General features: G+C 45.6%; 1 protein-coding gene across 1 annotated transcript in view; it reads left to right on the top strand.

Moving 5' to 3' along the window:
• Positions 1–805: 805 nt before the first annotated feature.
• LOC144688325 (sodium/iodide cotransporter-like) overlaps positions 806–16,506 on the top strand; it is a gene marked incomplete at its 3' end in the record, with an annotated part of 33,011 nt that continues 17,310 nt past the window's right edge. The window contains exons 1-8 of the mRNA XM_078554755.1: positions 806–910; positions 1,608–1,673; positions 4,331–4,382; positions 7,343–7,410; positions 7,996–8,150; positions 10,464–10,604; positions 11,605–11,734; positions 15,391–15,479. Coding sequence (XP_078410881.1) covers positions 821–910; positions 1,608–1,673; positions 4,331–4,382; positions 7,343–7,410; positions 7,996–8,150; positions 10,464–10,604; positions 11,605–11,734; positions 15,391–15,479 — 791 coding nt within the window. The remainder of the gene's footprint in view (positions 911–1,607; positions 1,674–4,330; positions 4,383–7,342; positions 7,411–7,995; positions 8,151–10,463; positions 10,605–11,604; positions 11,735–15,390; positions 15,480–16,506) is intronic.

Below are 16,506 nucleotides of genomic sequence, written 5' to 3'. Positions count from 1 at the left end.
GAAAAAGTATCACTCCAGTCGTCCTATGCCTGGACCCTGAGGAAAAAAACATCTCATTGCTCCATTTAAAGAGTTAAAAACCTAGAAGGTGAGTCCTGCTTGATATAGACAAATGACAGCCCGAATTGCCAAATTTAGTAAACACACCTCCCTCATGTTACTCACCTACTTATCATTTCTGGGTGCCCTCCAACACTTCCAAATCCCAGGAAACACAAAGCTGAGATAGATTTAGCTGCGATAGGATCATGACTGTGCGTACTAGTTTTTAAAAATTCAACAAGCACTTTTGTAGGAACCTTGAAAAGGCTCTCGAGTTCTCACAAGCTTTTTGTGCTTTATTAACACTGGGACAAATGCCCATTCCGAAGATTTAGATGATCTATTTTTTCTTGCTCATTTCCAAAGTGCAAAGCAGCACAGGGCCAGGCTGAATCTCCTTTAACCCTTTGGATATTTGCTTAAGTCACTGACTCAAGGTTTTGATATTTGATTCTCCTGTGGTCCGCGCTCTTTTAACGTGAGGTTTTCATCGAAGCGTAGATCATGGATGCAACTGGAACAGAACCAACAAGGATAACATTTTCGCCCTGGGATTATGTCCTCTTTGCCGCGATGCTCCTGATTTCCACTGGGATTGGGATATTTTTTGCTGCTCGCCGTACTGACAGGCAGAAGAAGACAGACGACTTTTTCACGGGGGGGGAGGCAGATGTCGGCTCTGCCTGTGGGTCTGTCCCTGTCAGCCAGCTTCATGTCTGCAGTCCAGGTGTTGGGAATTCCAGTTGAGGCATACAGATACGGAGCTAAGTGTATACAGATGTGCCTGGGGCAAACACTGAATGCTGTCCTGACTGCCTACTTCTTCCTGCCAATTTTCTACCGGTTGAGATTGACCAGCACCTATGAGGTAAGGCTGTTTGAGACCTGATGGAATTGGCGCTGGCGTCCATCCATTGGAGTCTTGATTGCAAAAATTCTGCATAAAAGTTACTTTTAAAAACCGAAGCCCTAAATGAGAGAAAGAACTTGCGTTTATACAGAGATATTCATGGGCTCAGGATTCCCAAAGCACTTTACAGTTAATGAAGCACTTCTGAAATGTAGTCACTGATAGGGACCACAACAGCCAATTTGTGCATAGCAAGCTCCCACAGACAGTAGTGAGATAAATGATTCTAGAATCCTTTTTTCGTGTTGGCTGAAGGATAAATGCTGATCAGGAGAGAGGGGACAACTCACCTACTTTTTGCTGAAATGTGTTATGTCCACTTGAGTAGACAGATGGGGCTTCAATTTAACATCACACCTGAAGGACAATATGTCCGACAGTGCAGTACTCCCTCAGAATGATTGCCAAGTTTAGCCTAGGTTATGTGCTCAAGTTTCCCACAACTTAGTCAAAGATCCAAATGTGATTTCCAAGCTTAGTAGTTCCAACGTACAAATTGAAATCTATATTTTATTCACCGATTATAAAATATCCAGCAAGTCAATCTGTTTGCCCTTAATCATGAAAGGCTGATTTTATTTTGCTGAGTCTTTTCTGAATTTGTAGATCGAGAAAGCTGATGAGTGTTTGTGGATATAATGGTTTACTTTTACAGTACCTGGAATTGCGTTTCTGCAAAAGCCTCCGACTGTGTGGGACCATACAATTCACAGCAGCCATGGTAAGTGCTTCAACACATCTTCTGTTTAAAATGGGAGCTGGATCTCCCTTGGGAAAATGAAGCTGAACTTCAGAAGTTCTGCGTTCAGTCCCACCGATCAAACCGTGGTTTCTCAGAATGACCAGAAGCATTGGTGAAAAGGCAAGGTTTAACACAGATTGACCACCACAGTGCAAACCATCAGCTTACAGGACAGAAGGCTGCCACGCAGTGAGAATATGGCACTCACTTCCACGTGGAACAATTGAGGCAAATAACATAGGTGCATTTATGAGGGAGCTAGGTAGGCACAAGAGAGAGGAATAGATGGATATGGAGATTGGGTAGATGAAGTAAAAAAAAGAATAAACTTAAATGCATATAGGGTTTTTAGCAGCCTCATGACTTCTCAAAGTGTTTCACAGCCAATGAAGTACCTTTTGAAGTATACAGTCACTGTTATAACAGGAGAACCAGCAGTCAATTTGTGCACAGCAAGCTCCAGCAAACAGCAATGTGATGATAACCTAACAATCCATTTTGTTTTAGTAATGGTGTTTGAGGGGTAGACATTGAGGACTCCAGGCACAATTTCCCTGTTCTGCTTTGAAATAGTGCCGTGGGATCTTTTATATCCACCTGAGAGGGCAGACAGCGCCTCAGTTTAACCCCTTCCTTCAGGTACCACCCCCTAAGAGGTCATTGGCGACCATGGACTTCCATTGGATTAGTCCATGATTATGTTTGGCAAAGTACTGCAGTAATTTGCCATTGCCTTCTGCAGCATGGCTGACCAGGATACACTCCTGCTCTTACCACCTGCCATCAGGTGAAGGATTTGCGGGTTGATAATCAAACTGTCTGGCCACATTATGGACCATGGCCATCAAGCCCTGGGCCAGAATTTTACATTGATTGGGCAGGCGCGTGTCCAACCCAAATGCGCGTGAAATTGTGCGAAATGAGGTTGGGCTAGCGTCCCAACGTCATTGCGCAGCTGCACGATGTCTTGCTTGGCAGGTGCAAGTGGCAGTTGGAAGCCCATCTGCCGACAATTAAGCGGGCAATTAAACCCATAAGGAGGCAATGAACATTGATTTCTCATGGCCTGTCCACTTTTACGGTTGGCAGACAGGCCAACCTCCCAGGTGATCTTTACATTTTTGCTCAAACCTCGACCCAGGGTGGGATGAAATCTCCGCAGGGAAATAAAATAATAAGAGATATCTGGGGACTGGTTTTTTTTATGAGGTGTGCTTTCAGGCGCTCGGTTGTGCTGCATGGACATATTTTGCAGCACTTTTGTTGTTTCATTTATCCTGTGGAGGTCTGCAGCTCCCTTGGGCAGCTGTCTGCCTGCTGGGAGCTCAGTGGAAGCTCTCACCCACGCCCACAGTGACGTCAGTGCCCGCCCTCTCCGGCACTACTGAGCCTTTCGCAGTAGGCGCTGGCCAATTAACAGCCAGCCAGCATGAAATCACAGTCGGGTGCCTGTTCCCCATCCACTCCCAGGCCCACTCACTCGACTTGAACCTAGTGCTTCGAAGTCAGGGGTGGGGATGCTACATTGTGCCACAAGACCTCCTCCTCAGTTTAACACCTTATCCAAAGGGCAGCAGCACTCTCTCAGTACTGCACTGGAGTGTCAGCCTAGAGTTGGTGCTCAAGTCTCTGGAGTGGGACTTGAACCCACAACCTTCTGACTTAGAGACAAGAGTGTTACCCATTCAGCCACGGCTGACAGGCCAGTGAAAGGGGGGGTTGGGGGGGAGTGGGTGGTGGGGGGGTGATTCATATGGGGCATGAGAAGGAACTGGGATTAGAGTAGACAGAGCCAGTTGGAGAGTTAGCACTGGGCCAGGCGAGATGGACGATATTGTCTCCTTCCATACTGCAACTTCTGCGATTTCCATGAAATACTTTAAGATGTTTAATATGATTGTCAAAAGAACCAGAGGTGAAATGAGAAAAGCAACTTTGTACAGCGGGTGGTTAGGATTTGAAATGTAATGTTGAACCAGGTCTCCTTCTCCTTCAGTCCTTCAGAACTGAGAATGACTTGCTTCCACTCCAGTCTGATGGTGATAAGTCCATTGCGTGAGCTGCACAGTCTGTTCAATGCGGGGCAGTTGGTGCTAGAAGGGTTGAGTGTTTGAAGGTTCACACGCTAACACCGAAGCCTCGAGTTTGCCTCTGTGCGTTTCTGACACTGCCCCTTGGAGCACTAATTTTACAGCCCCTCCAGCCACCAGGATTTTCCAGACCCGCCAAAGTTAATGGACTTTTGAATGGCTCACCGAATTTTACGTCCCTGCCCCTACTCTGACAGGGGCCGTAAAAGTCCGGCCTTGATGTGTTCGGTGCCTTCCCAGACAGACCACCTCCATTTTTGTTGGTCACAAGCCAAGGACCTCCATGAGTTGGCGGGGCTGCCTGACCTGTTCAATGATGGGATTTGAGCGAATGTCTCTGTAACATTAATCCAGACCTCTGGGTCACTAGTGCAGTAATTAGAGAACCGCTATTCTACCAAATGCCTTTTGTTATCCTTGCCTGTTCTTAAAACAAGCTCCTGCTAGCAGGCTTCAATCAGTGAGTCTCTATCTGTTGAAGACCTAGTACCATCGTTCCCTTGTAACTCCACCGACTGATCCTTGATGTTCTTTTTAACACTGTAGGTCCTGTACACTGGGATTGTCATTTATGCGCCTGCACTGATATTAAACCAAGGCAAGTATTTGCTCCTTTGTTTCTCTTTTGTAGAATTGCAAATGTATGAGCTGGAATGGGCAGTTCAAACCCTTTTCCAATCACTTAGGGTTAGTGTGGGGTATCTGCCCTCTGCCAAACCCCTCCACCTCTTTATACCCCCCTGTCCTCCTTTAAGCCCCTGTCAAAGCCCATCTGTTTGACCAAGATTTTTGATCACCCTTCTAATATTTCCTTTGTCTCAGCATCCGTTTTTGTCCATTAACACCTCTGAGCTCCGCCTTTGTGTATGAAAGGTGCTATATAAATGGAAATTATTGCTACAAATCCAATGCCAGCAGAACCTGATGATCAGACTCCGAGATCGATAACATGATAATCCCGTAACACAAGAGTACTGGCCGATGTCCGACTGGACCAACACTTATCAAAATCATTTCTGGGGATATGGGCTTTGCTGGAAAGGCTGGCACTTATTGCCCATCACTAGATGCCCTTGAGAAAGTGTTGGTCAGTTTGCTTCTTGAGTTGTCGCAGTCTATCTGGTGGAGGTTACACCCACAGTGCTGCGCTAGGAAGTGAGCCAGGATTTTCACTCAGCAACACAAAACAACAGCTGATATATATATATATATTATATATAACAATTTTTAAGAAAATAACTTTAATTTAATCCTCCATTTTGGTTTTGAAGGCTAGTGAAAATGAGTACCAAGTCATCGGCTCACTTTCAACATCTGGCAGTCAGAAATTCCTCATCTGTTGTACAATAAGACTCCGCCATCAGTTTTCATCTTTTAAATAACCAGTGGAATAAAGTAAAAACCAACAAACTCCAGTAGAGATGATAAAAACAAGCACAATTCATGAAATTGGCAAGCGATAACCGCTCTCTCACTCCTCAGTACCAAATTGCAAGTTTGGTCTGTGTACTCTGTATGATAAGAGTTACCAACTCTGGCTGAAGCCATTCCAGGAAACTTTTTTATCCAAAAACTGATGACATTATTGATTGACCTGTCAGTTCAACCCACGCACAATATGGAACTTCAGAGCCCCGCCACCCAATAGCTGCACTGCGCCTGCTATTATTAGTCTGTCACACTCAATACATGGCATGCTGAGGAAATAGCTCAAAAAACATTACACCTCTGCAGACAAAAGAACGGTCAGGACCTGCGAAAGGAAGTCACAGTTACTTTTTTAAATCCTTTCATCGAGTGCGGTTGTCGGTGGCAAGCCCAGCAGTTGCTGTCCATCCCTAATTACCCTTGTACTGAGGGGCTTGTGAGGTCATTTCAGAGGGTAGTTAAGAGTCAACCGCATCGCTGTGGGTCTGGAGTCACATGTAGGCCAGACCAGGTCAGGACAGCAGATTTCCTTCCCTAAAGGACGTTGGTGAACCAGATGGGTTTTTAGAGCAATCGATGATAGTTTCATGGTCACCATTACTGAGACTAGCTTTATATTCTACATTTATGAACTGAAATCAAATTCCACCAGCTGCCATGATGGGATTTCAACCCATGTCCCCAGAGCATTAGCTTCACTGCTTTATAAATATTGAGCTGTGTAATGTTCATAGCTAAATAGGACAGCTTACTTCTTCCAGCTTTGTAAGTTTTCTAGCAGCACATCGAGCTCCATTTACCAAATGACCTGAAGAGAGTCGAGTATAAAGCCCTCTAGGCGAGTATGCATTGATGCATTTCTTTTCTGCTGGTGCAGCACACACAGCGGCACCCCTTTTGCCGCCAGTGTCTGTCTTCTCGGTGGGAAAAGCTTTCTAGGCATTATGTGATCTTTCTAGCCCAGTACCGCTCCTTTGAGCCTCAGGGCTCCCAGTGGGGAGACAGCTCTCTAGCTGGCTTGGCGATGGGTTTCCCAGCGGGAGCTGTCGGCAGTGCTCGCTCCCTTTCCCCCCCATCGAGGCTCCGGCGGGGAAGCAACTTTCATGAGCACAGTACACGTGCACGTCGGCACCAGTTTACGTGATTACATTTTATGTCATCACACTGCCAGGTACGCAGTCAGATTACTGCTTTGATGATCTTGGAGCTCTGACAGAGTTTCTGTATGAATTATGTGGCTGATTTGCTTGAAACACCATTTTAAAATCGCTCGCGTCCCTTTCAGTGGCCAACGGGTGATTGATGGCGATTCTGGTGGACTCTCGACCATTCCGGGAGGGTCAGTGTGATTTTATTTTTGTACTTTCATGGGATGTGGGCATCGCAGGCAAGACCAGCATTTGTTGCCCATCCCTAATCTCCCTTGAAGTGAGTGGCTTGCTAGGGCATTTCAGGGGGCAGTTAAGAATCAGCAACATTGCTGTGGGTCTGGAGTCACATGTAGACCACACCAGGTAAGGACGGAAGATTTTCTTCCCTAAAGGACATTAGTGAACCAGATGGGTTTTTACAACAATCGGCAGTGGTTTCATGGCCACTATTACTGAAAGGAGCTTTTCAATTCCAGATTTTTATTAATTGATTTCATATTCCCCCAGCTGCCATGATGGGATTTGACCTATACCCCAGAGGGTTAGCCTAGAGCTCTGGATTACTGGTCCTTGACATCACCACTACAAATCATCTCTATTCCCTCCCCTCCCACCCATCCCCCCAACCCCACCCACCCACACACCCACAGCACTGCCCCATCCTAAAACAACCCAGGATTGTTCCTTGGCTCTAAAACTTTTGGGCTTTGATCCCTAAAAAACAAAGGTCGACTTTTACTTGAGGCATATGAAAAATTACAAACCTTTAAACCAAAAAATCTTGGGTTAACTTTTCCATGAGATTGAATTTTCATGGGGATTATTTGGTAATTTCCTCCTTTAGGGTGACAAATTCTGGGATGGAAGGCCATTATGTGTAAGATTCCTTATAAGGAAATGTGATACGTTGTTTAGTGGACTGTGTTGAGCCATTAATATGTGGTGTAGTCTCATCCTGATGTGGCTTGTTGTCTTTCAGTTACTGGTCTTAACATCTGGACATCTCTGTTATCCACTGGATTCATCTGCACATTCTATACAACTGTGGTTAGTACAGAACATTTACACAGAAATCCACATCACTGTGTTAAAGGCCCTGATATTCTACAATGCTCACACTTTTAGATTCTAGTTTAACCTGGCACCTTCATGGTTGATTCTATAAACTACAGGCACCTTTGAGATGTTCTGTAAAGAGATCAGCATTGTCTATTCCTCAAAGGCACAATGGATTCAAAATTAAAATCTTTCATTGTGATATAACTGTCTGATGTGATGATCCCTTTCTCTCTGCTCTTTCCCTGTAACTCTGCAATGTTCTCGCCTTCAAGTGTTTCTCCAATTCCTTTGTGAATATTACAATCGAATCTGCTTCCACTGCCCTTTCAGGAAGCACATTCCAGATCATAAAAAACCCACTGTATAAAATAAATCTCTCCGTCTCTTCCCTCTGGACCTCTTTCCAAAGGCTTTAAATCTATGTCCTCAAGTTCCTGACCCTCCTGCCAGTGGAAATGGTTTCTAATGCTTTAATAGTTTTTATTGATGCTGACCTACCACAGTTGTCGAGATATGGAGAGGTGTTGCTCACCATGTTCCTGTGTTTAATGGCTTTCACTCCTGTGTCTCCAGGGAGGGTTGAAAGCAGTCGTCTGGACTGACGTCTTTCAAGTCATCACCATGATGTCCGGTTTTGTTGCTATCATGATCCGGGGAACCTATTTAGTTGGAGGAAGTGGCAAATTCCTGAAGAATGCATATAATGGGTCCAGGGTCAATTTTGGAGAGTAAGAAAATGCCTTTGCTATTGACGTTCATCACTCGGGCACCTAGTATCCCAGTGAATCCCAAATCTCCATCATCACTGAACCTGGCTGGAGCAGAACTCAAAGCTGAGGATAAAGTTGGTGCAACAGTCATGTTCTGGCACTGGATGTCTTTCTTTGAAGAATTTATTTTATTAATTTGCTCTTTTCTCTATTTGAAGGTAACTTCCCTAGAAAACCTCCAGTGCCTCAAGAAAGTGATTAAGTCCCACACAATAGACTCATGACAAATGGTCAGGATCTGTGGTTCCAAAGGACAAATAATTGGCCCTTAGGAAATTGGCTAAAAATTAGTATCATAGAATGGTGAAGCCATTCAGCCCATTGTGCCCATGCCAGCTTTCTGCAACAACAACTCAGTTCTGCTCTCACACCTTTTCCCCATAGTCCGGCAACTGGCAAGTTGAGTTATTCAGACTGAAGAAAGGTAGAAAGCACTATTCCACAAGAATCAGTGCTGGGCTGACTGATAAGAACAGGTAACTCAATATCAACATTTACAGATGATACTAAACTGAGTGCTATAGTGAGCACTGGGGACGAATATGATATAATTCTGGAAGACGTAAGAAAAGTTGCAGACCAGGGCAGTTAAGTGGCAAATGAAGTTTGTATTTTATTATTTTACAGAATGTGGGTTTTGCTGGCTGGGCCAGCATTGATTGCCCATCCCTTGAGACGGTGGTGGTGAGCTGCCTTCGTAAACCGCTGCAGTCCAAGTGGTGTAGGTACATCCACAGTGCTGTTAGGAAAGAAGTTCCAGGTTTTTAGCCTGTGACAGTGAAGGAAGGTGGATACAGTGCTGAGTCAGGATGGTGTGTGGCTTGGAGAGAATCTTCCAGATGGTGGTGTTCCCATGCATCTGCTGCCCTTGTCCTTCTAGGTGGTAGAGGTCGCGGGTTTGGAAGGTGCTGTGTGTTTAACATAGATTGATGTGAGGTGATGAATGTTGGTAGGAAAAATAAAAACATCACCTGCACCTTAGAGAATAAAAAACCAAATGGGTTGAAAGGGGGCTCGGGGTACAAGTGAACAAGTCATTAAAATTACATTACAGGTCAGCAAAGTGATTAAGAGTACTAACAAAGCACTCAGATTCATTTCTCAAAGTGTAGAATTTGAAAGCCGCGAAGTCATCTGCACAGCTCTGCTCTCTGCTATGTAAACTGATTAGAAGGATTCGCTAACGTGAATAAAAATGATTTATTCGGATGATATCACAACTGAGAGACCATAGCAATAGGGAAATATAGAAGAGCTTGGGGCTTTTTGCTTTAGCAAAAAGATGTGGAGATGAGTTGAGAGACCCTTAAAATTATGAATGGGTTGAACAGGGTAGGTCTGGAGAGAATGTTTCCAATTCTGGGTGATTCCAAAACTAAAGATGATAAATACATGATAATTACTAATAAATTCAACATAGAAATAAAGAGAAATATCTTTACCCAGAGAGTAGTTAAAGCGTGGAATTCGTTACCACAGGAAGTGGTTGAGGTAAATAGCTTAGATACTTTCAAATGGAAACTAGACACACCCATGAGAGGAAAGGGAATTGAAAGAGATGTTGAAAGGCTGAGATGAGGCAGAAAGAATGGAAGGAGACATACGTGGTCTATGAACACCAGCACAGAGTAGTTGGGCCGAGTGGCCTGTTTCTGAGCTGTATATTCTATGTAAATCAAGTCACCATTCTTCAGCAATGAGGATCTGCAGACTGTTTCGCTATTGAGCCCCTCACAGATGAATTCAATTCCATTCTTAGCTGGTATCCACATTTACTATGTACTATGAGGAGTGGGAACTCTGGCTGATAGACTTTTCCCCCATAGCCCTTACACATTATACCAATTGTTGTAACTCAACTGAGGTTAGCCCAGGATAGAGAAGGAATTCAAGTTGAGGTGTTCCAGTCTGTATGGCTAGTAGCACATTATTTTAAAAAGGAATTGTTCCTGGAATATGAACATCGCTGGCAAGGCCAGCACTTATTGTCCATTCCTAAGTACCCTTGGTTCAAGAAGATGGCTCACCACCACCTTCTCAAGCAACAACTAGGGATGGGCATTAAATGCCAGCCTTGTCAGAGATGCCCACATATTGAGAATGGAAGAAACAAACCCTAGAAAGGTCCTGTTCTAGGGGACTTGGCCCTTCCCTTAAAAAATGAAAAGAAAGGAAGATTGAGTATAATTGTCCAAGCTGACGTTGCTGTTGGAAAGCCCTATTATGTTGATTTACTTTTGGATTGTACATTGATGGAAGTTCTCTGTTTAGTTTTGATCCAGATCCCAGGAGACGCTACACGTTCTGGACATTTGTTGTCGGGGGCACTATATTGTGGTTGTCCATGTATGGAGTCAATCAGGCTCAAGTCCAACGCTACATCGCTTGCAAAACTGAGTCTCAAGCACGGCTGTAAGTTTGAATGAGTAAAAACAAACTGAGTTGAGGGAAGCTGTTGAACTGGGCTGAGGAGGTGAAGGAAAATACATATTGGAATGCAAGGAGAGGGCAGGCAAATTCCTCTCACTCTAATCCTATAGTTTGTGAGGAGCCAGGAGAAACTGGTGCCAATCAAATTCATTTTCCTCAGTTCTTGTGCAAACCTCTGAAGGAGAGAGACAGAATATTTTTAATTCATAGTTGGCATTTTAAAATCCCAAAAGGTGTCCTGTGCATTGGAAGAAGGTCCTAGAAAAGCCGGATGGGGAAGTACCTCCACTTGTCAAGATAATAGGTGTGATTACAAGTCAGCACTTGACTTAATGCTGAGGACATGGAGTCTGGGATTCAGTTACAGTGCTCCTATATCATGATGAGTTGATACAGAGCGTGGGAACAATTCAGTAATTTTGATCATCCCCATACTTGAGGGGCAGGCTGGAGGGGCCGAATGGCCTACTCCAGCTCTTTTTTTCTTATAACTGGAAGCAGCAGCAATACATTGGCTTGTGGCACCAGGTGTTACTCGGTCTTCGTATAAAAAGCTGACAAAGTATTCCTTCAAAGGCTGACAGGACTGCTGTTCTTTGGATAGTTTTATTGCGGACTCTCTTTGAGTAGAGTCATGGACTGTGTGTGGGTGAAGCTTTCAAAAGGGGGGTAACGTTTGACCTCTGCGTCAAGTGTCAGTGTAAGACTAAACACTGAAGTTAGTGGAGGGAAATGAGATGCTAAAAGCACTCGCCTGTCTCCGTGGAGACCCTCTTTAATTCTCTTAGAGAGTCCTTTCTTCTTCTTGAACCATTATCTCGGGTTAAGGTTTAAAAGCCTTACGGAGAGTAGGGAAACATTCTGTCTTTTCAATGAAACGTGACTCTGTTTCCATTTGTCTCCTCACGTTTGAGAGGAGAATGAAGAACACTTGATGTGTGGAACGTTTTGAATGCCTGACTCTGCGTGCGTTTCTTTACAGTGCTATCTTTGTGAACCAAATCGGTCTGTGGATGATAGTGACGAGTGCAGCAACCTGTGGAATCATTATGTTTACCTTGTACGGGGACTGCGATCCTGTCAAAGCTGGGCGTGTCTCTGCACCGGATCAGGTGAGGGAAACACAGAACGACATGGCTGAATGAACAGCAGAGAGAAGAATGGTTTTCACCAGGATGTTATAGGGTTTACATAAGAAAGAAACTTGAAGTTATATGCCCCACCCCATTGCTTTGCTTTGCCTCCTCTTAACCCTCTCTCCCCCACCCTGCTCCTTTTGATGTCAAGTTATGTAAAGACAAGTGTGGTAATTTTACCAAGGTACAGGAGAGCCCATGGTACTGAATCCCCGTAACACAGACCAATGCCATCTTGGTGGAGAGGGTGCAAGCAGTAAAGGAACTTCATCATTAACTGTATATAAGACACAACCTAGTTGACCTTTCAAGCAGATAATGGGCGTAATTTTCTGTGCCCGCTGGTGTTGGACGTCATGGCTGATGTGAGCGGGCAAGATGGCAGGAAGGCCAAAAATCTGTTTCATGACAATGTGAAACCAGTTGGCAATTGTCCACTTCACCCGTCAATGGCAGGCCATCTTTCCTGCTGCCACACATCGGGAACTCCATTGTAATACATCGACATATAAACGGCAATCATCCCCTCGTACTGGATCATCTGATCACGTCGGTGTGATTGTACGTCAACGTGTCTCACAACTGAACATAAGCAACATGCACTTGGCAAGTTGCACTTCACTCGGGACTTCAAGGTTTGTCTGCCTACCTTGTTTTGGGCAGCACTGGTGGTCATCAGCGCCAAACTTCACAGGCATCACCACATCACTTTTAGGGGGCCTGACCGGCAGGTCTCCTAAGGCGGGGGTGGCTTTTCAATTGCTGCAGGGCTAGGTCTTGCTTGGGGAAGGGGGAGAAGTGGCCTCAGGCGAGGGAAGAGGCTGCAGGGCTGGGGTATTACTGGAGATGGGTAGGTATTCCAGGGTGTGTGTGGGGGCACATGTTGACCTGTGCAAGTGGCCTCTAGGTGGTGAGGGCTGGGGAGGCAGTCTCCAGAGGAGATGAGGCCAGATGGAGATGTGAGGTGAGTGAGATGCCAGTGGATTTTTTTTTTTTATTCATTCCTGGGATGTGGGCTTCACTGGCTGGGCCAGCATTTATTGCCCATCCCACGTTGTGCTTGAGAAGGTGGTGGTGAGCTGCCTTCTTGAACAGCTGCTGTCCATGTGGTGTAGGTACACCCACAGTGCTGTTAGGAAGGGAATTCCAGGATTTTGACCCAGCTACAGTGAAGGAACAACGATATATTTCCAAGTCAGGATGGTGTATGACTTGGAGGGGAACTTCCAGGTGGTGGTGTTCCCATCCATCCGCTGCCCTTGTCCTTCTAGATGGGAATGGTGGTGGGTTTTGGAAGGTGCTGTCTAATGAGCCTTGGTGAATTCTTGCAATGCATCTTGTAGATGGTACACACTGCTGCTACTGTGCGTCGGTGGTGGAGGGAGTGAATGTTTGTGGATGTGGTGCCAGTCAAGTTGGTTGCTTTGTCTTGGATGGTATCAAGCTTCTTGAGTGTTGTGGGAGCTGCACTGATCCAGGCAAGTGGAGAGTATTCCATCACACTCCTGACATGTGCCTTGTAGATGGTGGACAGGCTTAGCGGAGTCAGGAGGTGAGTTACTTATTGCAGGATTCCCAGCCTCTGACCTGCTCTTGTAGCTACAGTATTTATATGGCTAGTAAAGTTCAGTTTCTGGTCAATGGTAACCCCCAGGATGTTGATTGTGGGGGATTCAGTGATGGTAATGCCAGTGAACGTCAAAGGGCTACGGTTAGATTCTCCCTTGTTGGATATGGTCATTGCCTGGCACTTGTGTGGCATGAATGTTACTTGCCACCTGTCAGCTCAATCCTGGATGTTATCCAGGCCTTGCTGCATCTGGACATGGACTGCTTCAGTATCTGAGGAGTCACAAATGGTGCTGAACATTGTGCAATCATCAGCGAACATCCCCACTTCTGACCTTATGATGGAAGGAAGGTCACTGATGAAGCAGCTGAATATGTTTGGGCCTGAGGAACACCTGCAGCGATGTCCTGAGACGACTGATCTCCCACATCCACAACCATCTTCCTTTGTGCTAGGTATGACTCCAACCAGTGGAGAGCTTTCCCCCTTGATTCCCAGTTTTGCTAGGGCTCCTTGATGTCACACCCGGACAAAGGCAGCCTTGATGTCAAGGGCAGTCACTCTCACCTCGGGAGTTCAGCTCTTTTGTCCATTTTTGAGCCAAGGCTGTAACGAGGTCAGGAGCTGAGTGGCCCTGGCGGAATCCAAACTGGGCATCAATGTGCAGGTTATTCCTAAGCAAGTGCCACTTGAACGCACTGTTGATGACCCCTTCCATTACTTTGCTGGTGATCGAGGGTAGACTGATGAGGCGGTAATTGGCTGCGTTGGATTTGCCCTGCTTTTTGTGTACAGGGCATACCTGGGCAATTTTCCACATAGCCGGGTAGATGCCAGTGTTGTAGCTGTATTGGAACAGCTTGGCTAGGGGCGTGGCAAGTTCTGGAGCACAAGTCTTCAGTGCGATTGTCGGAATATTGTAAGGGCCCATAGATCTTTGCAGTATCCAGTGCCTTCAGCTGTTTCTTGATATAACGTGGAGTGAATTGAATTGGCTGAAGATTGGCATCTGTGATGCTGGGGAGCTCAGATCAGGATGTATACTGGGCTTGTGAGCGTGTGAGTTTAGGGTGATGAGATAGTTACCTTATCCTGGCGGCACGGATGAGATCATTCATCTTCTTTCTGCACTGGATGGCCAACCTCTTCTGTGCAGCACTGACTAACTCTGCCACCACCTCCCAAGCTAGAGTGGTGACACTGATGGGTCTCCTGTGGCCAGAGCAGGTATAGAGGATATTGCAGCAGGCTCCAATCATGTCCAGAAGGACATGGGGGTAAAGTACATCATGGCGGACTCCAATGGTGTTCAGAAGGTGTCCCTGTGATGCATCACAGATTTGGGGGGCGGCAGTCTTCTTGCCTTTCAGGGCCATGTCCTCTGTGCAGCAGTCCTGGGCTGGAAGCAGTGGGAGGGGTGCGCGCAGCTACGCTTTAAGGCGTGAGGAAGCGGCGAGGTGACAGTGTGGTGGGCAAATGAGAGCCTGCCCGCCATCAAAATGGCATGTTTCCTGGGAATGCACAGTTAATGAGGTGGGATTGGGATGATACAGCGTGAAAAGCTGCCATTGTGGCTGTTGGGTAAAACGTTCTTTTCCCCGCCCGCTATCGCACTTATTGCAAATCTGGGATGATTCCGCCCAATGAGTTAAGCCATGTAACTCCAGCCCCACAGCCTTCTGAGATATTGGCGCCCCTCAAATTCAGGCCTCTTCAGCATCCCCAATTTTAATCACTCCATCATTGGTGCCGTGCCTTCAGTTGTTTGGGCCCCAAGCTCTGAATTCCCGCCATATACCTCTCTGCCTTTCTCCCCCACTTTTCCCCTGCAAAACATTCTTTAAATTTGATCGCTTTGACCAAACATTTTTGTTCATCTGCCCTAATATCCCCCAGTGTGGATCGGTGTCATATTTTGGTTAATGATGCCCCTGTGAAGAGCCTTGGGGCGTTTTATTATGTTAAAGACGCTATCTAAACATAAATTGCTGCTGTGGTTTTGACAACCTTCCTATTGTGATCCTTGGTAATTGTTTACATCAGACTCTCTCTCCACTTTCAGATGGTGGTGTACATGGTGCTGGATATATTTCAGACATACCCTGGAGTTCCTGGATTGTTCCTTTCTGCTGCTTTCAGTGGGACATTGAGGTACTAACTATGGGAGTGAGGGGATACTAAAATAACTTGAATATATGTGAAAGAATTTATATTACGCCTCATAGTGACTGGCTCTTTTGAAATTCGTTGTGGCTGATGTTGGCAAGGTTGGCCTTTGTTGCCCATCTCCAGTTGCCGTGAGAAGGTGGTGATGGGTATTTCTTCTTGACCCTCTGCAGTCCTTTGTGATGTTGGTGTTCCTGTAATGGTGCTGAGTAGACAATTCCTGGATATTAACCCGATATTTATATAAAGACTTGGAGGGATTATTGTCCCCAAGATGTTTCTACCTTCTCCATAGTGATTAAGTCTGTGAGGGAAGAGGGGTGAGTCAGTAACACTCGCGTCTATGAGTCAGTAAGCACTTGTCCCACCCAAGCCCCACTCTAGGACTTGAGCACGAAATCTAAGATGACAATGCAGTGACTTACTGAGGGAGAGCTACATCATTAGCAGGTCCACATTAACCCCGTCCGGGTGTATGTTAAAGATCCTGCGACATGTTTTCTAAAGAATAGTGGGGAGGGTCTCCGGGTGTCCAGTCCAACAATTTCTCCCTTGGCCAGTTAACCTGTTATTGATAATGGTGGTTATTCATTCCACTGCTGTTTTTTGGGATCTTGCTGTGTGCAAATTGGCTGCCGTGTTCACCGAAAATAGCATCTACAATTCAAAGGTAATTCACTATCCGTTAAGTGCTATGAAATACTCTGAGATTGGGAACGCTGTGATATTAATGTCAGTTTTCCCTCTCCTTATGACATAAGCGGGTTGGAGCACAAAATCTGTCACGTTAGGCAGCCAGGAACATTCCGCAAACAACCCCGAGATGAATAACAATTTCAGCATTGTAGGTTGAGGGATGAATGTTGACCAGGATGCCTTCTTGATCTTCTACTAGTCCTATCTGATATCTAGCATCCACCTGATAAGCAGAAAGGTTCACAGTTTAACACCCTCACCTGAAGGTCTGTTTCTCCAATATTCCTGCATTTCTGCACTGGAATATCAGCCCATT

This window comes from Cetorhinus maximus, chromosome 13 (genome assembly GCF_964194155.1).
Source record: "Cetorhinus maximus chromosome 13, sCetMax3.hap1.1, whole genome shotgun sequence".
Lineage (NCBI taxonomy): Eukaryota > Metazoa > Chordata > Chondrichthyes > Lamniformes > Cetorhinidae > Cetorhinus > Cetorhinus maximus.
This window is presented reverse-complemented; position numbering and strand designations above follow the sequence as displayed.